We start from the raw sequence: 25,704 nt of genomic DNA, 5'->3' as shown, positions 1-25,704 counted from the left end.
ATTCGTTTGTAACAAATAAACATTTTTTAGTATTCTTTAGGTAATATATTCGAAAAGGCTTCCGCGGTTTGTACAATTGAACCTGAAGCAAAGATCACCGTTATTAGAAAAAATTATTTTTAACTCATACATCTTCCCAGTCAAACTTTTGTTAGTCACCGAGCTTTTGACTTTGTCTATGAAATCCTTATCAAAGCTTTCGACGTATCATTATCCTGAGCCCAGATCACTCTACTAGTATAGTGTTTCCTGCACTACTACTGCTTAGGAACGTGTGAAGATTCTTTTCTCTAAAATTGGGAAAAGAGATAAGTGGAAGGGTATTTCAAGTGTGAGATCCTTACTTCAGACCTACTGACTCTTCGGGAAGTTAAGGCCAAATTCGGACGAAGGTGGGTTGTTGTCATTTCGTCGGCGGAAACGATCGGTTTCGTCTATGTGTGTTATTGATAGATAACCTTAAGAAAAACTATCTATTCTTACACTAGAAATAAAGCATAATTTGCAGAAAAAGAGCAAGTTAGCCTCATAGTTTGGGTGGACTGAAAGGTGGTCAAAGTTCGAGCAGGAGGGCTCGCAGAGTGTGAGCGAAGCGATGTGGGAGCCTGTGAACGACTGGATAGGATCAATTTCGCTGACTGAAAGGTCAATAATATTTATATACGGGTGTTGGGCCCACTTGTTAAAATTTTCGACCAAACTTTTGGTATCTATTAAGATACGTCCGTCGTGTCCTTCGTTTCTGTTTGACCATATTTACTGTTTTGAAAATGATAGGTATATTCTTCTCTATTCACATATTTCCGTTTAATATTTTGTAATAATTTATAAAAACTATTTTTACTATTTATATAAATTCCGTTGTTTTTAATAAAATAAATTTTTCACGATTTTGATTAAATGTGGATTGTATTTTAATTATAATTGGAATATTTTATAACTTGATATCAAGTATAGATTTTAACAATTTCCAGCCGTTTGAAGATATCTTTTAATGACGAAAATTTTAGTAAGTCTGGAATATTGTTGTGTCTCTGGATCAATAGGTGCACTTTCGAGTTGACAAAATTAGTAATTGGCGACTTTAATATAATTATATAACTTTTGTTCGTTGTAATTATTCTACTACAATAATAATTAGTTCTAATAATATAAAGGTGTTTCTTAAGTTTTTAAGTAGTTTTGTAAATTATTATGACTTCAAAAACAGTCAATATATAAAATGTTAAGAGTGGAAGTTAAAAAAATAGTGTAGAATAGTGTATCTTAGTAAGATAAGTGCTTCCATAATGTTCCTCTTTTTACTGTGCCCTTATTAATTTCAGAAGTATTGATGAAAATTTTTATTTAATTCTATATGGTCCCAACCATGTTTGCATGTCTTAAATTCTGTTTTTCTTAACATTTGATAGTCAAAGTTTCACCCAGATATAAATTGTCGGATACACAAGGTATTTTATAAATATAGTTTTTTGATATTTTGATATAATCAAGCCGAGTTTGTTGTTAGTTTTAAATCTTATTGTAATGTTATTTCCTCTTATTTCTTCTCTTGAAATAAAGAAGCGATGGTTCTTATGGTAGTCATTGATATTCAGAAAGCATACGATAGAGTTTCTAGAGAGGTTCTCTGGTTGGCGCTCAATGTGCAAGAATTCCTTCGTGAGTGTGCGTAAAGTGTGGAAGATATGTATGAAGAGGGTAATAAGTAGTATTAGGACAGGTGTGGAAGAAATTGACTTATAAAAAATTAGGATTGTATCCAGACCTAGTGCTAAGTGCTTATTTATTCTTTTTATTGTTACATCATATAACAGAAAAGAAACGGTTTCTAAAATATTTCTGTGAACATATAAGTTTTCATTTACTAACGTTACAGTGTATTATTGATGTAGTGTAATTAACAAATACTGAAAGGAATTAAAAATAAAAAGTGGAACAGTGGTGGTAAGCTCTTGTCGAGAAAGATTTAAGAATTATTACGACAAAAACATAATATCTACAATGTTTATTTAAAGATAGGGTTACTACTTCAAATAAAATGATATATTTTAGTAAAAAATGGCCGTAAAAAGTAATATTTTGAAGTTACTTTTTCTTCTTTAAATGCCGTCTCCCATTGGGAGGTTGGATATCATTATCATTAGCTTTACTCTATCTACCGCTGCCCTGAATATTTCCATTAAATTGCTTCTAAACCAGTCTTAAATTTTTCAAGTATGACACTTTTCTTCTTCCTATATCCCTTTTCTTTTAAACTAACTAAGATTGGTATAATAGAAAAGAAAAGACAAATGTATCTAGAGGACATGTTGCTTGGCACATGCTTAGATAAAGTAAAGTGACAAAAAGAATAAAATTAACAATTGGTATATTAGGAGAAATCTAGGGGTGATACCAGACAAAAGGAATAAAATTAACAATGTATATATTGGGAGAGATCTAGGGGTGATACCAGTGAATCTCAAAATAAAATAAGGCAGCATAGGTTAAGATGAATGGAACATGTTTACCTTCGGCATAATAATCACCAAATACGAAGAATTTACAAGTTGCAAGTTCCTGGAAGAAGAAGAAGATGGAGATCAAAGAAAACCCGGTAGAAGAAGATTAGGCAGGATATAAAGGGATTGATATTGATACGAACAAAATAAAAACTTATGGAGGAATATGATCAGGTTATGTAAAGGATGACATTTTTTACCGCGTGTGTCCAAATTTTTGTCACCTTTTCTATTTAATTTAAACAAATTTGTTTATTGTATATGCGACGTTATGTATCGTGATTTATTTTTTATTGCCTTATTTTGACGGTAAAATATTATGAAAAAGCCCTTAAGTACTTCTTGGGATATTTAAAAAAATTATTTAAAACAATTTTGGCTTCAAATATTTTTTTATCAGAATAGGCTCAAAGCTACAAAACTGCTAAATATTTTTATTTATCTTTACGATATACGAGTACTACAGAATATAACGAATTTTTATAATGCAATTGTTTAATACTAATTTATTATTTTAAAATTTATTTTCTTCTCTAAATTTCATTAAATTTTATTTGCAAAAGAGTCTATACTTTATTTGTATTATTTTACAGACAACGTATACAATTTACCTTTCAGTACTTTCGCGATTTTTCAGTCACACACGTGATTTGACTTCATTTTGTGCATCCTGCTCCAACTCTTCGGCACGGATCTCCATCCTTTTTTTTTGCTTTTTAATTATATATAAAAAATATATAAAAATATTTACTTTTAAATATAATAAAAACCTTTGAAAAGGACCATCGTATTTGGTATACATTTGATAACATTAATGGAGAAGCGAATGATATTGCTAATTTTTTATTACTATAAAGCAATTAATATTAAATATACAAATTTTTGTATCAAACTTAATTCGTTCTATAGACAATGTTAAAAAGGCTACCATAATTTAAAAGTGTGATATCAGAAATAAGTATCTTTAAGAAGGAAAACGTCGTTAGACTCCTTTTCCTCTTTTCGACCTCGAGTTGGAGAAATTCAATCGGAAATTCAATAGAAGGTGATTTCGATGCAACTAAACTGTCGCTCAAAGGATTTAAAACAGAAACAAAGAAGTAACATGAGAACACTCTAAGGCTGAAACATATGCGGAAGTTTACAAAAAGATATATAGGAAGCAAATAAATCCAAAAGGACATTTTGTGGACCGTTCTTAATACGGTTACGTTTGAAAATAAAGTACATATACTAGTAGTAAACCAAAATAACTATTATAACGTCTATTAAATATTATCACTTAGAGTTATAATAACAATGTTAAAGTATCTTAATAACGTTTATTTCAGCTTATTTTTAACTTTTATATTTTCTGTAAGAGGTATATAAATTCAATAGAGATTATAAAATTTATTTTAACAAATACTGGAGACACAGGTTTTGTAAATACTAATATATATATATATATATATATATATATATATATATATATATATATATATATATATATATATATATAAAGCCATTAGTGAATGACGCTCGATATTTTCCAATTTATTGATGTCCGTGTCTTAAAGTGAAACTATTCATTCACATTCATTTTTAATTTTTAATATTAAAGTGCTTTCAGACGTATCATTAAAGTATACTCAACAGTTTTAATAGTATGTATTGTCAATTTTTTTCGGTGCTTTTCTCTTTATGTCTGTAAGATTGTAATAAACTTGCATATAGTGATATACGTTGTTGCATAGGTATATATACCAATCTGTAAAGGTTTTTCATTATAAATATTAATAATTGGCGCGTCGAGCCTAGTGAGCCCATAGGCCCATGACTTCATCTTTTCTGGTTTATTGTTTTTAACCTTCAATTTAATTCTTTTTAGGTCATCTTCTAAATTTATTTGCCGCCTTGTTTTGAGTCGATCTCTTCTCTAACGTTTTTCTAATATACTTTACCGAAGCATTTTCGGTAGTCTTTTCTCCGGGATGCTCTGTATGGGTCCTATACATTTTAGTCGTCGGGTTCTTATTACTCCTAATATTCTGAATGCCCCACTTAACTCTCTCGGTTCTTTATATATAATTCTGATCCAGATACCGTTCTCTATTTTTCCTCCAAATATTTTTCTTAGTACTTTTCGTTCCCATATCTGCACTATTTCTTGTTATTTAATATCCATGTCGCTGATGCATAAGTTACTATAAGGCTAATAACCATTCTATATATCCTTAATTTGTCATCTCTTGATATACAATATTTTTTTAGAGATCTATTTAATGCCTAAACACACTTGAACTTTTTCATTAGTCTATTTTGGATTTCAAAAATTTTATTAAAAAAATGTCTCTATAAAAGATATAATATTAAAATCTCTATCGGGCTACATACCAGAACATTTTTAAACTAAATATAGCACTGATGATGGAGTATTAATTACGAAAACGTTCTGTGATGTAGCCCGTCTTTCATAGTTGATTCTTAAAAAAAACTTCTACATTTTACATTGAAACTTCTACAGTTAATTCTACAAGGCCAGATTGAGGGTAAGAGAGGCCCTTGACATAGACGTATATCCTGGCTGGCCAATCTTAGGAAGTGGACTGGTCTCACGTCAAGTGATCTATTTCGAGCTGCTGTGAATAGGATAAGATAAGTCAATGTGGTCGCCAACATCTCTAGAAGATAGGCACATTTAGAAGGAGATGTAGCCCGATAGGGTTTTTATTGTTATACCTTTTATAAAGATTTTTTTTATAAAGAGTTTTTTAAATTAATTTTTTGTGATACACACCATCTACAGGAATTTAGTTTCCTTGTGTGTTTTGGATTTCTTCTTCCACATTTGGTTTTCGCGTTATTATTGTTCTTGACTTTTTCGAATCTTTCAAATTTCCTTAATCTATACGTATTATTAATTGTTTGTATTGTTAAATACGTTAGTCTTACAAGTATTCTTGGGGAGTATCATTTTTCTTCTAGTTCTTTAGTTATCCGTATCCTTTTTGATTCTTGCTATTATTGCTATATCATCAGCGAAAGCCAAGTATTGATGCTATTTATGATATATAATTATTGTTCACGTACATATATATATATATATATATATATATATATATATATATATATATATATATATATATATATATATATATATATATATATATACATATATATAGTAAACTCTTAAATATTGGGAAAATCTGCAAGAAAGACTCTAATGAGTATTAATTGTTTCGCTGAACGTTTTCGCCAAAGAGAATTAATTTGGCTTCTTCAGGGTTGAAAGAGAATAAATTATAATTAGCTACCATATATTATCTATTAAAACATTATTGATCTTACCGTAACTTAGAATTGTAGAGTTAGAATATTAAAAAACTTTGCTAGTAACATAGTGGTGGTTTTTGTTACTATGTGCAAAAAAAGTTTTTTAAGGTTTGAAATGTATGGTAGCTTTGAACTTAACACGCAAAAGTTTACCCAAGGTTAATCGAAAAACCCAATGTAACTACATTTAAAAGGAGGTAATTCTTTGAATTGTCGGCAATAACTAAATTTTTTATTTTTAGAAAGTTTAAAAGTGAGGTTCTGTTTTAGCCAGAACGCAAGCGCTGACAAATTCAGTAGTTCTTATGAATCTTTATGTCGTTAAGGTTCATTGGTAAAAACGAATGAAATTAAATCCCAGTATAGGGAAATATTTTTCTGATTTTCTTTATTTAATTATATTCTATTGTTCATGTATTATTATATCTTATTGAGATCTAAGTATCTAAGAAGAGCAAGGGAATGTTATATTTTTTAGTTAATGAAAATTAATTATAAAGGTAGGTTAGTTGTTAATGGATATATCAGTCAAGTTAGTTATCTGTGATGTTGTATTGTTCTTGGTATCTGATTTAAGTAAGAAGTGGTATATATCGCTTAGATTCTTAATGTCACTCTTAACATTAATGGAGAAATCGTTAAGGAAAATATAAGACATTTCAATGAACTCTCTTTTAAATTTATTGTTCTCACGGTAGAGAATTGTAGTGTTCGTATAGTCCATGAGATGACCAGTGGAATGGACATGTTTTGCTAATGCACAACGGTCAGGGTGAAGTCGAGAATCACTTTTGTGTAGTGTAATACGTGATTTCACGAATAATAACAACATTAAACTTAATGTGGCTTGTAGATCAGCTCTAACAATTAATAATCTTTATTCTAAGATAAAATATAAGACTCCCATAGATAGGCTTAGTAACATTTTCTACAACATTCCATGTCTCTCTTGCAACAATTCCTACATCGGTCAAACATCTCAATTATTGAAATCTCGTATTACACTACACAAAAGTGATTCTCGACTTCAACCTGACCGTTGTGTATTAGCCAAACATGTCCATTCCACTGGTCATCTCATGTACTATACGAACACTACAATTCTCCACCGTGAGAACAATAAATCTAAAAGAGGGTTCATTGAAATGTCTTATATTTTCCCTAACGATTTCTCCATTAATGTTAAGAGTGACATTAAGAATCTAAGCGATATATACCACTTCTTACTTAAATCAGATACCAAGAACAATACAACATCACAGATAACTAACTTGACTGATATATCCAATAACAACTAACCTACCTTTATAATTACTTTTCATTAACTAAAAAGATAACATTCCCTTGCTTTTCTTAGATACATCTCAATAAGATATAATAATACATGAACAATAGAATATAATTAAATAAAGAAAATCAAAATAATATCTCCCTATACTGATATTTAATTTCATTCGTTTTTACCAATGAACCTTAACGACATAAAGATTCATAAGAACTACTGAATTTGTCAGCGCTTGCATTCTGGCTAAAACAGAACCTCACTTTTAAAGTTTCTAAAAATCAAAAATTTAGTTATTGCCGACAATTCAAAAAATTACCTTCTTTTAAATGTAGTTACATTGGGTTTTTCGATTAACCTTGGGTAAACCTTTGCGTGTTAAGTTCAAAGCTACCATACATTTCAAACCTTAAAAAAACTTTTTTTGCACATAGTAACAAAAAACACCACTACGTTACTAGCAAAGTTTTTTAATATTCTAACTCTACAATTCTAAGTTACGGTAAGATCAATAATGTTTTAATAGATAATATATGGTAGCTAATTATAATTTATTCTCTTTCAGCCCTGAAGAAGCCAAATTAATTCTCTTTGGCGAAAACGTTCGGCGAAACAATTGATACTCATTAGAGTCTTTCTTGCAGATTTCCCCAATATTTAAGAGTTTACTATTTAACTTATCTGCAAAGATTAAATTTCTTTTCTATATATATATATATATATATATATATATATATATATATATATATATATATGTATGTATATATATATATACATATATATATATATATATTGTGACGATTAGGGTTTATAGAAAATAATTTATAAGTTATATACTACATAATATTAGATATTTGGTTGTTTTAAATAAGTTATATACTAGAGAATTTAATAAAAATATATTTATGTGAGGGCATTTTTAATAAATTAGCATATAATAATTGTAAAAGTTGTATTTTAATATTGTAAATATATATAAGTGAGCCATGTGCTTAGGCAACCAAAAATACTCTCGGAGATTGACAGATATTTATACTCTGAAGTGACGTTTAAGAATATTTACGAATATAAGTGGGTTATAATAATATATTGTTTGAAATGTGTATTTTATTAAATTAGAATGTTAAGTTACTAATTTAATTATATATTCTGATCTGAAAAGCCTAAATGTAAACAAAATTATTAATAGAAAAGAATGGAATTCTCTGGATCTCCGGAGATGGCCATGTTTGCGAAATGGTTTGTTCCAGAAAATTCATACAAGTATGAAATAGAACAAATTGGAACATGATCTCTTACGAGATGGTTCTAGAATGTCCAAAAGATATAAATACCCGTGATTTGGATTCAAGATGGCAGTTTTTTTTGAAAGTTTTTAGTCAGAAAAGTTTTAGATAGTGCAGTCAGAAGAGTTTTAAGAAGTTTTTGAGTTTTGGCAGTTTTAGAAGTTTTTAGTCAGAAGTCAGGCCAGTTTATTATGAAAGTTAAGTAGACACATTTAGTGAAGTAATATTGTTCAGAATTTTCAAGAAGTCAGTCAGAAAAGTTTAGTAAGAAATATGAAAGTTAGTTGGAGTCAGTGAATCAGATTAAAAAAAAAAAGTATATTGGAAGAAATTAAATTATATTATGGTTGGAGATTAGTATAAATCAACTTATAATAATTGGATATTGCTATTTTGAAAAGAAGAATAAATATAAATGCTGTTTGCTGGTTTGGTTGGTGGTGTAGAAATGCTGGTGAAGAAAACTATATCTTAAATTGGTAGAAGCTGATAATTGAAAAAAGTAATTTAACAAAAACAAGGATAACCGAAGTACGAAGACTTTCAGTGGTGATTAGAATATATATAGTGGAAAACAGTTCATTTAGGCATTCAGTGAAAGAAAGGTACAAAATTTTGTTAATATAATTTAGTTAATGTCATAACAATTTCAATTTTGAAGATAGTTTGTTTAAATTTTAGATTGTCTATAGAATTTAATTAGTTTTATAAGAATATCAGTTTAAAGATAGTTTATTTTAAATTTACATTGATTAGGTTAGATATATATGTGTGTTTCATAATAGTTATAATAAAGATAATTTAAAAAAGTACTTACAAGCTAATTCTTTGAGAACCGCGATAAAAACCCTATATATTATAATATTAAAAATACTCATTGCTCATCATTCAAACAAAAAAACACATCATAACAAATTTGGCGCCCAACGTGGGGCTCTCTATTTAAAAGAATTAGTTTGGGAAGATAAGTGCTCTCATATAATTAAATTAATTATCAGTAGAAAGGAAAAATAATAGATTTTATTATTAATTATATTTGAACAAGTAAAGTCTCAAAATGTCTCAAGAAAAAAAAGGTACAAGAAGCAAAAAGAATGAAGAAGATGTGGAAGTAGAAACACAACCTATACAAGAGGAGAGTTTAGTTCAAGTTCCACAAGATACTGCAGAAATGAATCCAGAAAGAGAGGAAAATGTCAATATGGCAGCTTTGATGTCATTAATGATGCAGATGAACAAGACAATAGAAGAGAATTCAAAAGAAATCAAAGAAGACATAAAAAAATTGGAAGAGAATTCAAAAGAAGTTATAAAATATTTAAGGATACTGTGCCAAAATCAACACGAAACTTGGCAGCAACATATACCACAAGTAGAATATTTTTAAATAATACACATAATTTGAATACAGAGGAAGTACCAGAATATTTAATGTTTGGCCATATAGGAAACAGAAAGTGGATTAGTGAATATAATCAGGATATGTTAGAACAAGTAATGCAGAAAGTGAATAACAGAATTAGGAGGAAAGCTGAAAAATATATCAGAAGACAAAATCGAAATATAAAAAAACCAATCACATTTCAAAAAGGAGACCTAGTGTTAATTCGTTCACTTAGAAAAAGTAATGTTAAAGAAAACCGTTGTAAGAAATTACAACCAATGTTTGAAGGTCCATATACAATTGAAAATCAGAATGGACTAAATAGTTATGTGTTAATAGATGCAGAGAATAGACTTGATTTGTTAAATAGATGGTAGATTTCATTATTTTGAATCAATTTGACATCATACTTGTTGAATTTTATACATATGGAAATTGTTTGTGCCCTAAAAATCATAATTTTGGGGTTAGATACAGAATTGATTGTGTAAATGTCTTTCTAATATAATAAAGTGGAAAAACTTACCAATTTATATTGATGAAAGTTATTTTGAATGGAAATAATTCCTATATTTTGTTTATAAATAAACAGAACACAATATCCATTATATTTTAATTAAGGTTATATTTTATTCTCTCTATTTGACATGACAGTTTGACCATAGAATAGCCGAACTGTGATCCGTTGTTCTCTGCTTTGACATAGACAGCGAACAGGGATGTATTTAACACACTTTAAATAATAAAAAAAAAATTGAATTATTAATTTATTAAATTTAATAAGGTAGGAGAAAATTAATATTTAAAAAAATAATAAGTAAATTATTTATTTTAAATATTATTTTTGGGGTATTGTGACGATTAGGGTTTATAGAAAATAATTTATAAGTTATATACTACATAATATTAGATATTTGGTTGTTTTAAATAAGTTATATACTAGAGAATTTAATAAAAATATATTTATGTGAGGGCATTTTTAATAAATTAGCATATAATAATTGTAAAAGTTGTATTTTAATATTGTAAATATATATAAGTGAGCCATGTGCTTAGGCAACCAAAAATACTCTCGGAGATTGACAGATATTTATACTCTGAAGTGACGTTTAAGAATATTTACGAATATAAGTGGGTTATAATAATATATTGTTTGAAATGTGTATTTTATTAAATTAGAATGTTAAGTTACTAATTTAATTATATATTCTGATCTGAAAAGCCTAAATGTAAACAAAATTATTAATAGAAAAGAATGGAATTCTCTGGATCTCCGGAGATGGCCATGTTTGCGAAATGGTTTGTTCCAGAAAATTCATACAAGTATGAAATAGAACAAATTGGAACATGATCTCTTACGAGATGGTTCTAGAATGTCCAAAAGATATAAATACCCGTGATTTGGATTCAAGATGGCAGTTTTTTTTGAAAGTTTTTAGTCAGAAAAGTTTTAGATAGTGCAGTCAGAAGAGTTTTAAGAAGTTTTTGAGTTTTGGCAGTTTTAGAAGTTTTTAGTCAGAAGTCAGGCCAGTTTATTATGAAAGTTAAGTAGACACATTTAGTGAAGTAATATTGTTCAGAATTTTCAAGAAGTCAGTCAGAAAAGTTTAGTAAGAAATATGAAAGTTAGTTGGAGTCAGTGAATCAGATTAAAAAAAAAAGTATATTGGAAGAAATTAAATTATATTATGGTTGGAGATTAGTATAAATCAACTTATAATAATTGGATATTGCTATTTTGAAAAGAAGAATAAATATAAATGCTGTTTGCTGGTTTGGTTGGTGGTGTAGAAATGCTGGTGAAGAAAACTATATCTTAAATTGGTAGAAGCTGATAATTGAAAAAAGTAATTTCACAAAAACAAGGATAACCGAAGTACGAAGACTTTCAGTGGTGATTAGAATATATATAGTGGAAAACAGTTCATTTAGGCATTCAGTGAAAGAAAGGTACAAAATTTTGTTAATATAATTTAGTTAATGTCATAACAATTTCAATTTTGAAGATAGTTTGTTTAAATTTTAGATTGTCTATAGAATTTAATTAGTTTTATAAGAATATCAGTTTAAAGATAGTTTATTTTAAATTTACATTGATTAGGTTAGATATATATGTGTGTTTCATAATAGTTATAATAAAGATAATTTAAAAAAGTACTTACAAGCTAATTCTTTGAGAACCGCGATAAAAACCCTATATATTATAATATTAAAAATACTCATTGCTCATCATTCAAACAAAAAAACACATCATAACAATATATATATATATATATATATATATATATATATATATATATATATATATATATATATATATATATGTATATATACACATGAACGATATATATATATATATATATATATATATATATATATATATATATATATATATATATATATATATATATAAATGTCGAAAACGTGGTTCATTGGAATAGCAGCTGAATATTAAAAACTAAAGTGTACTCTTATCAACGATTTCGTTACATTATGTTAGACTTTTCTTCAGACGAAAGCTATAATAGTGTTACAAAATGATGAAATTTTATGATTTACAAATTAAGATACAAAACTTACTTGGTGTGAGGTTTCAGCAAAAAGTTATGAAAAAAAGTCTCGACATGTTCATTGTAGTGAATAAAAAGAAATGGACAAAAATTCTGTGTAAAACTTTTCCAAAATTATACACTACCAAGACAATATAAGTTTATATTTAAGGTGGCAATTTAAAATTATTTATTTAATTAACAAACATTTAAGGACAATTAATTATTAAAATACACATATTAGGACGAACACATTATGAAGTTGTCACTATTGAAGTGTGTTATATTAAAAAAATGAACATAATGTTGAGATCAATTTAAAATAAATTGTTATTACATCATTGTTTGTTATATATAGAAAATAAACTATTATTAATCGTTTTTATTGTTTTATGTTATTTAGGGTTTAGAAAAATACAATAAGGCGAGATGGTATTATTCAGAAGAGTATAATATGTTTTGTATTCTAGAATGTTTATTTTTGGGTGTAAACATGATTAGCTAATAATAACCTACAGTCACTTTTATAAGTAATGATGTGGGCCTTGAGACGTCTAATAGTTTGACCGATATATTTACTATTACAATCAATACAAGGAATGATGTAAGCTACATTTGATATCTGTGCTTTAGGTGTTCGATCTTTAAGTTTTGAAAAAATAGAATTCGCTGTTAAAACTGTTTTATTAACTATTTTAATGTTATCATAACATGTTAAAATTCTTGTCAGTTTAAGTATTAGTTCCTGTATGAAAGTCAAGACATTATACTTTAGAAGATTTTGGGTTGTCACAGTGTTATGTGCATTAGTATTAGCGATTATGTTAGTAGGTATTGAATTTACTGGAGTGGTTAATGTTTCCAATGGTGTATTTTACAGCAGTCCCTTTAAGAAAAGTGATAGATTGTAATTATCTATAAACAATCAATTTTGGAACTAAAAAAGTTCTCTTGAGATTGAATTTTTCTTAATCTCTCGAAAAATCTTTTCTACGTACCTTTACTTATGGCAGTTCTTCTTTGTCTCTTATTTCGCTTTAAACTCTACAGGAGTTAGCCAATTCGAAAAAATCACGCTTTCTTCCTACCTCACAAGCTCTAACACGACATTGTATTATTGACAACGATTTATTAGGAATTGTTTCTCTTTTACCTACTCGTTCTCTGAACTCATTCAGCTTTTAAAACTCACGGTTTTCCGCTAGGCAAATGCGCCGACAAACATCCCAGTCTACTTCAAGGCTTTGGCTCATATATTTTGACATGTTATTAATTGACAAAGAGGAACCTTCTGCGTTTCTACTAGTTTTTTTATTTGCTTGAATTTTTCTTTATTTGTATTTCTGTCTTTTTGTTTTTCTTCTATGAGCTTTATTATATCTGCTGTCATGCAGTCTTTTTTTGGCACTTGATTCTTCTCTACCCACAAAAGTTTCGCCAGCGTTAAGTACTGTCGCCTATATTTCATTCCAGGTACTATTAATATCTTTTTTTGAAGCTTCTGTAAATGATAGTGCAATTGCTTCATTTATCTGTTGTTGACAATTTTCACCCTCAAGTTTTGACAAATCTTGTCTTAATTTTACTATTTTTTTCTATGGTTTGCTTAATTTAATGTTAATGTTGGCAAGAAGTAAATTGTTATGCATCAGCACTAGGATATTACGGACGCTTTTAATCCCATCTTCTGTTAACAAGAATATAATCGATTTATAGTCTTTCTTTAGTAACTTCTTATCAGATTATTTTCGTTTTCTCCTGGTGCACTTCATATATAATTTCTCCTTGGTGGTAATCGATAACAGGTGGTTGTGATGACTAGCTCTTTCTCTTGATAATATTGTACTAATCGGTCTACTTTTTCATTTCTTATTCCTAGATTATAATTCCCTACAATATCTTCTACTTTACCTTCATTGACTTTGGCGATAAAGTCGTCCATGATTGTGTTGACTTGTTTTTTTTATGTTTTTCGTTAGATGTTGTAAATTTGAATAGAATAAATCTATGTCATTATCGATGCTACCTGATGTTGGGGCATAAATTTGATTTATGCCTAATAAAGTTTTCAATTGTAACATCATTCGTTTATTATAGGAAATAAAGTTAAAGACATACGGCTCGTGTTTTTTTCCTACACCATTTTTGTGATCATCAGTACTAATACATGAGTAATAAAGAATAATGTCGTTATGATAACATTGTCCAGCACTGAACAAATTGACCGATTAAACCTCTGCATTCACCTGCTGAATATATATATATATATATATATATATATATATATATATATATATATATATATATATATTTATCTAAATTATAGCTTATTATCAAAGCATGATTCATAATTGTACTGAATATTGAAAACGTTTTTATCACCAGGTAATTCTCGTCTCGGATCGACGACGTGGCTTGCTGTGGGGCATCTGGCGCATCCGCGAGTGGTGCGTGGCCTGGTGGCACTCCGGGAGGGAAGACAGTAGCGATACTGAGGAAGAGAGCCCTAGTGAACAGGGACAGGGGTGTATCACCCCCGTTTCTCTGGACACGCCGTTGCAAAGCTCCGTTTCGAGGTGCACGTCGCTCAACGTTATCAGGTTTGTTTTCTTTTTAATAAAACACTTAGTAAATGTGCAAAGCAGAAGATAACAACACCAGATATTTTTCAGATAGGCGTAAAAAAGTTCTTTAAAATGGTAGAGAAAATAAGAAATATGCAATCGAACACAAATCATTTCAGTATTCAAGTATTTCTTTTTCTTTAATTAACTTTATATTAGTATAACGAAATAGTACTTTTTATTTTATTCTTTTATGGAGGACAGATAAAATCAGATAAACAAATCAATGCGCATTTTTATTCTAATTTATTAATATTAGTCTTAGGATTAACAGTGTGTACCATAAAATAAGAATTGCTGCTCAGAATTTTTTCGGCATTTTTTTTATCAATTCTGCATTATATTTCATTGGCTGATAGTCAGTCAGATATGGTATTATGAAATTGAAATTTGATCTATATATATAAATACAGTTACTGATTTTATCTTTTATAATAATTTGATATAGCAAATAATTCATAAATTTAATTAGTAGTTCATTTAAAATAGATCTCAATGATCTTAATTACAGAGGCCAACTTTAAATCAAAAATTTTTATTGTAAAAATTTATTCAACAGGACCAGAAGGAAATAAAAGAAATGTATATTGTAAAAAAAATAAAATTTATTGATAAAACACTTTGAAAATTTTATTACACATATAAAACAATTAAAATGTAAATATAGCCTTATTCCTATCCTAACTGTAACTTAGTAACTGTTTCGTTTTAATAGTTTATATCTCTCTACTATTGTTCTCAAATTTAATAAACTCTATTCTTTCTACAGATACTCTCTTGTCAACTGGCTAGGTAACTCATCACTTGAATCTGCTCCCAAAAACGAATCCCGATCTGACGTCGTAACTAAAATTCCCATCTTCTTTTGGATACTCAATTTTCCTAGAGTAATCGTCTCCCGATGCAATGATAATTCATTAGTACTTACAAAATGCTGTTAACATTAACTTCTGCACTGTAACCATTCAGCATGCATGGATTCGAAGTTGCTACCACTTTTTGAAACAAAATTACTTCTTTATTCATACAACTTTCTTTTACCGTTCATTTAGTTTATTCTTAGGGTGCCGTCTCCCTACGGAGGTTGGCAATCATAATGGCAATATTTTATTGACCGGCATTCAATTTCTTTTAGCTTCGGATGTTACTCTTTTTACGAATAGGAACAGACTCCCTTTTCCTCTGATTTCAAAATCTTATCAAACGTACCACTCCTCTTAATCTCTCCATTTTTGATCTTTTAGTATTTCAAACAAACACATAAAATTCCCATTTTCTAAGAAATCCATCAAAGTAATATTTACTTGTTTTCGATACACACCTAACAAAATCATCTACATAAATTAAATTTCTAAACTTTTCCATTTTTGAGGACCCTTAAGCTAGCGGGGACACATAAGCGGAATCCAATTTAACCTACGTAATATTTTTTTACCCATTTTTCACTAATTTATTACCACCCTAATAATTTTTCACCACCAAATCGACCTTAAGGGGAGCCATTCTGCTGGCTTAAGGTTCAAGCTAGCAGAATTAAAAAAAAAATTTTTGTTGATGGCATATTTTTTCACCAATTTTTCACTAATTTATTACCACTACAATATTTTTTCACCACCAAACCACCCTTAATGGGAACGATTCTGCTGGCTTAAGGTTCAAGCTAGCAGAATTCAAAAAAAAAACTTTTTGTTGATGGCATATTTTTTCACTAATTTTTCACTAATTTATTACCACCCTAATAATTTTTCACCACCAAACCACCCGTAATGGGAGCGATTCTGCTGGCTAACAGAATTCAAAAAAAAACTTTTTGTTGATGGCATATTTTTTCACCCATTTTTTCACTAATTTATTACCACTACAATATTTTTTCACCACCAAACCACCCTTAATGGGAACGATTCTGCTGGCTTAAGGTTCAAGCTAGCAGAATTCAAAAAAAAAACTTTTTGTTGATGGCATATTTTTTCACTAATTTTTCACTAATTTATTACCACCCTAATAATTTTTCACCACCAAACCACCCTTAATGGGAGCGATTCTGCTGGCTTAAGGTTTAAGCTAGCAGAATTAAAAAAAAAACTTTTTGTTGATGGCATATTTTTTCACCCATTTTTCACTAATTAATTATCACACTAATATTTTTTCACCATCAAACCACCCTTAAGGGGAGCGGTTCTGCTGGCTTGCGGTTCTAGCTAGCGGAATTAAAAAAAATATTTATGATATATCACAGTGTTCTGCTAGGTTTTTACGAATGTATTACAACTTTAGTAATTTTTCACCCCTTACTACCCCTTTAACAAAAATTAAATAAATTTGTTTTTTCAAAAATACTTCAATACATTTACACGGTGTGTGTGTGCGAGTGTGTGTGTGTGTGTGTGTATGAAAAACACTTCCGTTGTAATAATTGGTATATTTAATTAAAAATTACTACTTACCTATTACTTATTAATTACTTATTAAAAGTACTACAAATTTCACTGAAGATGGACTGATAAGTCCGAAAACGTTTTGAACTTAATTCTTTAGGATTTTTAAAATTTAATTAAATATATCAATTACAATAGTGTTTTACTTCAATGTCTTCAAATTTTGTTTAATAATAGGCAATGTACAAAACAACAATATTGCAATGTTTAGCATATAAAAAAGTTAGTGATGTTGGTGTTTGTGTAAATTCTAGCATTGAAAGATGTAAACTACTTTCCTTATTTGAATTTCTAGTATTTATGGGAATTATCTTCCACACTGACACATACGGATTTCAAGATTGGAGGGGTATTGGAAAACAGATCCACTATTCAGCTTAAAATCTTTTTTGCAGAACATCGGCAGAGATCTTTTTCTTATAGTTTTAAGGTGCTTAATCTTCATCCATAATCCAATGAGACAGAATGTTATTCCTGAAGATCGGTTTTATAGAATAAGAACAGTTATAGACTTTTTAATAATAAAATGACTGCTCTGCATTATCCAGTAAAAGAATTATCACTAGATGAATCGATGGTACCATGAAAAGTTAGACTTAGTTTTAAACAATATACTCGTACTAAACAAAATACATAAAAGACGATATCAAGGTTAGATTCGTAAATTAATTTATAAAAAAGCAAAGAAAGACGGAATATCGCACGCGAACATTTACCGATAAATAATTGCTAATAAATCGGACAAACGCGAAACGAAAACGAAAAGATGCAGAGTATGTCCTATCCTAAAAATAAGAAAAAACCCAATTTATGAGTGTGTGGATTGTGCCGAGAAACCAGATCTCTCCGTGGGCGATTCTTTAAAACATTTCCATAAACAAAATAAATAAGTTAATATTTTTTGTAATAACCTTTAATTTTCACCTATATTCAACTGACAATGAATGACAAATCGACAAAGAATTAAAATACAAATATCTTTAAATTTTTAAAAGGCTGCTAATATAAATTTATTTTACTACGCAAATAATCTATATCAACTGTTCTGATCAACCGCTAATTTCGGTCTCATTTGAATATACCTACTTAAAATATTTATATCCTAAAATGTTTTCCAATATAAATTCTTTATGTTATACACCTAATCTTAAAATTATGTTTTGACCAATCGTTAATACTCTTCTTATACTTATACTCTTCTTATAATATTAAAATATTAAATACCTAAATTATTTTTCAAATTTTCATCTACCTAATGACTAGACTTCGGCAAATATGCAAATAAAAATGTAGAAAATATGCGCATAAATATGCACGTGTTTACCCGAAAATATGCAAATATTTTACAAAATATGCATACAAATAAATAAAAAAATCGTAAAATAGTAACAATTTTATTTAAAAAAAAGTGTACATAACTAAATATTTCCTACTATTCATTAAGATTTACATTTATTTTAAGTAACTACATCATTTTTAAGTATGAATAAACTTATTTAGAATTATGGTAACAATAAATGACCAAGTGGTGTTCAAAATTTTCTAACAAAAACTTGTGGCTTCTGTCTGAGTACATATATTTATATATGGAAAAACTTCGTTCAACATCAACTGATGTAACGGGAGCATTTTTCAAACTAACCAAAACATTTGGTTCTAAATTAATTGTTTCCGAAATATTTCCAGCTAGAACACTGACTACTTCAGAAAGAATATGGTAACCTTTATTTTTTTCCATAGTAGCTTCAAATTTTTTTAAAATATCTTTTCCAATATTACCTCTAACGTTCCGACAACATGACGCAAATTCTTTTATTAATGCTGTACTTTCGAACAATGACAGTTTTGGTGATTCTGAGTAATTGTTTTTTGAACAAAACTAAAATTTAATTTTATAAATGAAAGTTCTTGTTGAAGCAAGTTACTCTGAAAAGTTTGTTTAGAATCCAAAAGAGATTGGGAACTTTCATCTGTTAACGTATCAATTATGTTCTTTATTTTAACAAAATGATCTGCACAAAAATTAGCTGCTTCTAACCATGTTCCCCATCGCGTTAAAATAGGTTGTGGTGGAAGAGGAATGTTAGGTAGCATTTCTTTATAAAGTTGAATTCTTATAGGAGATTTAAGAAATACTTTTTTGACACTGGATATCATGGTATTTACAAGAGGAAACTTTTTTCGTATTTCCTCTGCAACTCTGTTTAATCCATGCGCTACACAAGTAACATGTATTAGATCTGGGAAAAATATTTTTAAATTTTGTCCTGCTTTCACCATATAAGGAGCAGCATCCGATAAAATAAGCAGTAATTTATTAGAAGGAATAGTTGTCGGAAGAAAAAAAAGTTGCTAATGTTTCTTGTATAAAACGCGAAATTGTTAAAGCATTTGTTTTCTCAAGTTGCTGGCATGAAATAAGATGAGATTTTGGTAAGGTATCTTCTTTAAGAACACCAATCAATAAATGAGCAATATACTTTCCTGAGGAATCAGTGTTTTCGTCTACAGATATGTAAAAATAATTATCTGCAATTTCTTCCTTAATATTAATTAACACCGACGAGTATAGCCCGTTCACATTATTTCTTCCTAGAGACCGATCACTTGGAACATTAAGTTTGCAATATTTTTTTAGAAACGAACTAAAATTTACATTTGCTAATTTTGAAAGCGGTATGTTTGCAGACACTAATGCGCGACACAAGTCTTCATTAAAAGTTTCTTGCTCATCTAATTTTTTTGAAGTAGATTGGAAACATTTAGCCATTGAAGTTTGATGTTTTCCTCCTATTTTTCCTTTTTTTGCAATGTGTGAAGCAGTTCTCACATGTTGGTCTATCTGAAATTTCTTCTCACATGCTATCTATAAATAAAAATAAAAACCTTTATTTTAACCCAACCTTTAAAATATAAAAATATACAAGGTGTTTTTGGTTAATCAAATAACTGGTTTGAAAAAAAAAAAACACTCGCTAAGTGTTTTAAATGCAGTATTAATCCACAAATTAGTTTTTGTTACTAACCATTAGTACATCATATAACTTATTTTAAAATTCAACAAAAGTTTTTTTTTTGTTAATTCAATTACAATAAAAATAATTGTGTTTTAGAATAGCTGACTTCATAAAAAAAAGTAAAGGTGAAAAATTTTTCTAAATACACACCATTGTATTGTACCATGGACAATTTTTTCTCACTAAAGGAAGCTATTTTTCATTTAAAAACAACCTACGAGTACTAAATTTCAAGTAAATACGTTTATTGGTTTTAAAGTTATTGTTGTTATTAACTAAAAGAATTTAATTTTTTTTTAATTTTAACACCCTGTATCTCGAAAAGTAAATAAGTTTGACCCCTCATTAACTATATGGTTTTGTTCAATTTTTCGAGAAGTATCTACAGTCAAACGTTGTAAGTGTCATTTGGAAACACCCTGTATGTATGAAATATTAGATATTTAATAGAAAATATTAGATACTTACAATTTTGCCACAGACTGAACAGTAGATTTTTCCCATATCCATAGACAGCTCTTTATAAGGTTTAATCCAAGTTGAAGCACTGGTTGTTTTAGGCATTATAAAATCACAATCTTCCTTTTTGTTACGCACAATGACGCTTTGAATATCAAAACAAAAATGATTTACAAATCTGAGCATCAAATTAGAAATGTTTAGATACCTAATTCAATAAACTGGGAGATTTTGGAAAATCCCTAAATTAGGAACAAAACTTTTAGCCGTTTACCTGCTGTTAAGATACAATAAATTGTAGATAGATTTGGGGATTACATCATAAAATGCAAATGAGCGATCCCCTAGCGATTATCCAATAACTGAATGACTCAGTGACCGAGACTTTCTAAGAATGTTGAGGGCTACTTAAATTGATCTTCTTTGAAATTGTAAATGTTTTGTACCTGTAGAGATTACGTACTTAGATCATTTCTTGATTAAAATGACTACAAAATTTTATACAAGAATTGAAATAAATTGGTATGTTTAAAAAATTTCAAATACAGTATAAAAATCTGAACTTTTATGCACTTTATGCAAACTTTTATACAAATATTCCAAAATATGAAATATTTGCATAAAATATGCACAATATGCAAAATATGCAATATGCATATTTGCCGAAGTCTACTAATGACCATACCCATACAAATCTTTTAACAATAGGTGCTCACGGTCCCGACCCTCCTTTAAAATCAGTTAAATAATGTAATATACATAATAAAATTATTTTAATTTGAATATTTCTTACCTGGTAATTTATTCTGTGAAATATAAAAATTCCATTGTATTTAGTAAAACTCAACTTGATTTCAGTTATTTTATATCATAAAAGGGACTAACGATTTGATTTCGCTTAGCCATGTAATACGACTCGAATCAGAGTCAATTTTTTACACAGGTAAAATTTATAGTTTTTGGAATAAAGTGTTTTCATATTTTTAATATTTAAACATTAAAAAAATAAATATTAGTATAGAATAACATTTGAAAATGTTTTTCAATTCGGGTAGTTGAGACGAACATTAACTGAGGCTTAGGGGGTCAAAAATTATAAGGGTGGATCAAATTTAGTAAAAACCTGGCAAGCAATTTATATTTTCAGTTACAAGTAGTATACAGTAAAATTATAAAAATAGATTTTTTATCACCTTCAATTTTAACGTAGTAGAATTATTGACTCCTCATAGAGGGTAGTTAAAGGATGAAAAATTACAACTATCAAAGAGATACAATAAACAAATTATACAAATATACCCCCCAACGATTACTCACATTGACGAAGAAATATAGAAACTCTACAGTAACATAAATGAAACATTAAATAACAATAAAAGTCATTTAAAGTATTTAATTGGTGACTTTAATGCCAAAGTGGGAAAGAAAAACGACAAGGAACAAGTTATGGGAAAGTATGGAGTCGGTAATAAGAATGGTAAGGGAGAAAGACTCGTTCAGTTTGCACACTACCAAAACATGCCAATTGCAATTACATTCTTTAAGAAAAGAACAGAAATTGGACTTAAGTAGCACCAAATGAAATCGCTAAGAACGATATTAATGTATATATATATATATATATATATATATATATATATATATATATATATATATATATATATACCATCACCCAAGCCACGTACCATCGACGGTATAAATGACCTGTCCTCTATTTCCAGCACCAGTAATGCTTTGATAAGTGATCAATGTAGTAGTGTCTGGGGACTCGGAAGACTGAGACCTCGGAAGCCCTGAAGAAGACATCGAAGAGGATGTCGAAAGGTTGGCCCAATGAGAATCCACGCGGTTCAACCCGGAAGACTGGTTAGGTTAATTCCTGTTGTAGTATTAATCTGAGCTCTAGGTGTAATATAAAATAAATTGATTTATAACTTATGGTTTATATATAACAATTATATATACAGGGTGGTCCTTAAGTAATTGTACAAACAGAAACCGTAGATTCTGCACTTTCAAATATTACGATTTAAGCCAACTTGCTTTAATAAAATGTTAATATTAAGAAAGATACAGGGTGTTAAAGTGGAAATTTAAAATTTTATTTTTCGCTATAACTTTTACGTTTGTAAATATTTTTGGACAAAAATTTACAGTTAGATGCTTTTGAGTAGCACAAATTATAATTTTATACATACTTTAATGTAACTAATAGAGGGCGCCACATATGCCACATGTGTGGCATAAATTTGCGCTTAACTTTTTTGTTCTTTAAGTTGGCTCTATTTTTGTTAAAAAATATAAAAGATACATTATTTTTACAAAGAAAAGGTGTACTTGTAAGTAACCTAAAAATTTAACCGTTTTTGAGATAATCGCATTTTATAAGTCAGTTGCATAATAATTCTTAGTTTGATAATTGTGCGGTAAAGCTCTGAATACCTGTAGATAAGCATAATTTATAGTTTATTCTTATTAAAATAACTCAAAGATGATAATTTAACATTACAAAATGTCTTATTGGAGAAAAGATTCTTCATCTTCTACTTTAGATGCCGTGTTCCTATTCAGACGTTGTCCTTCATCATGTTTACAATTTCTCTCTTCTATAACTTCTTAAGTTTTTATAATGGCGTTGTAATCCTTTTTCTCTATTGTAAAATGCTGAAAACTCAAAATATGTGGTTTATGCAAGATGTTATACCACCACATTCTAGAGAGAAGGTAGTTAGAACATACTTAAATACAACTTTTCTGAACGTTCGATTGGTCGTGGTAGTCATATTCCTTGGCAATATGTTGAGATAAAATCCGAAAAAAATACTTATTATTCATTCCGTAAATTGTTTACCCATTTTTATTACGACAAATAGAAACTAGAGCACAGGTATTGAATAACACATATTTGTCTTGTTTTATAATACTTTTGCTACAAATCAACCTTAAAGACTCAGCATTTTTACAAAAAGATCATTGTTGGTCTAATAACCGTTAGTGTTATAAATATAGTAAACACACAGACAATTTACTTCAGCATAATATTAGTTGGTTAGTAAATCATAATGGTCCATTTTTTCGAGATGTAATTATAGTTACTCGTAAGCTGTAACGTAATCATATAAATAAGTAATGTCATCGATAGGTTATTCCGTGTGTATAGAAGTAACCAATGAACGAGATACATTACAGTTTAATACATTATTTGACCTCTGCGACAAATAAGATGTAGTTCCATAATATACCATAGGATTTGGATATGTATCCAAAAGAATATATTCGTCCATTATACATTATAGCCACCACGTAGCCCAGAATTTAATCCGATTAGTTTTGGTGTATGGGGCGCATTAAAACAACGTGTCTATAAGAATCCCATAAACATTCTCAACCAAATATGGGAAGAAATAAATACTGCAGCAGTTTCTTTAGGACCAATGATGCTATTTAATATGAGACGATCTTTTATGGAGTATATTGACAAATGAATTAAAGAAGATGGTGGACATATCGAACACTTACTTTGACAAAAAGTTATTTTATTTAGTTTGACTATTTCTTAATTTGGTTTTTAAACAAAATGTTTGGATTATGACTTTAATTTAACATAAAACGTAAAATGTTTTATGTAAAATCCTATTATTAAGTTATTTTGTCAAATCTTATTATTAGGTATCCTGCTGATATATTTATTTTATTTAATATTTCGTTAACTATTAACTTTAATTAAAGGTATTTTATACCAAAATTTAGAAGTATTAATGTTTTTGTCTATTTTTTCTTCGTTGCCTGGAGTAATTGCCTTAATAAGAATTATGCAGCTGATTTGTAAAATGCGATTATCTCGAAAACTGTTGAGTTTTGAAGTTATTATCAGGTATACCTTTTTTTGTTAAAATAATGTATCTTTAATATTTTTGTTCCAAATACAGGTATCTTAAAGAGCAAAAAAGTTAAGTGCAAATTTATACCACATATGTAGCATACGTGGCGCCCTCTATCAGTTACATTAAAGTGTGCATCAAATTATAATTTCTCATATTAAAACGTACCCGGTTGTAAATTTTTATACATAAATGTTTATAAACATGAAAGTTATAGCGAAAAATAAATCTTTAAATTCTCACTTTAACACCCTGTATCTTTCCTAATATCAACATTTTATTAAAGCAATTTGGTCTTAATCGTAATATCTTAAAGTGTAGAATCTACTGTTTCTTTTTGTACAATTACTTAAGGACCACCCTGTATATATTTTTTCCGTTTTAAACAAAATTATCAAAAAACCTTTGTTTAGAAGTAGAAGACATTTTACCTGTAAGTTAATCTTTTTATTGTTTGTATAGTCAAGTAATAAATGACCATATTCTAATCTTTTGAAATATGTATAAATTGTGTATTAACAAAACCAATTTTAAAGTAAGCTATTTAGTTTTTCTCTAAAACCGAAATTAGGCTTTTCCAAAATCATGGTAAACACAATTTGAGCTTTTGATTGGACGGTCGTTTTTAAATGGGAATTATGTGAGCCGATCATGAGACCGGAGAAGTTAGTTATAATTTGGTCATTGACAGAAACAGTCGTTTGTCTCAAGATAGAGTGTGGTTCGTGAGTTGGATACCGGCGTAACGAAAAGAAGTGAATAGTTCTGCAGAAGGAGATAACAAGTAGATTAAAAGAGGTCCTTGTATCTACCGTGGTTATCTTGTAAAGTATATGTGAAAGTATTCTTACGGCATCAAGTTGACAAAAGGAGGTCCTTGTGTCATAAATAAGTAGCTGAGTTTGGAGAAGTGAATCAGGTGTCTTTGTGTAGTCTGCAAAAGGTTTGCAGAGACGTTAGGAAGGAGC

The 25,704-nt window shown here is 28.8% G+C and overlaps 1 protein-coding gene across 1 annotated transcript in view; it reads left to right on the top strand.

Moving 5' to 3' along the window:
* mAChR-A (muscarinic Acetylcholine Receptor, A-type) overlaps window positions 1–25,704 on the top strand; it is a 229,925-nt gene that overhangs the window by 179,712 nt on the left and 24,509 nt on the right. Inside the window, exon 6 of the mRNA XM_072523255.1 lies at window positions 14,706–14,920. Within this exon, the coding sequence (XP_072379356.1) occupies window positions 14,706–14,920 (215 nt within the window). The remainder of the gene's footprint in view (window positions 1–14,705; window positions 14,921–25,704) is intronic.

The sequence above is a fragment of the Diabrotica undecimpunctata genome, chromosome 2, assembly GCF_040954645.1.
Source record: "Diabrotica undecimpunctata isolate CICGRU chromosome 2, icDiaUnde3, whole genome shotgun sequence".
Classification (NCBI taxonomy): Eukaryota; Metazoa; Arthropoda; class Insecta; order Coleoptera; family Chrysomelidae; genus Diabrotica; species Diabrotica undecimpunctata.
Note: the sequence above shows the minus strand (reverse complement) of the source record. Positions and strands in the feature narration are given on the sequence as shown.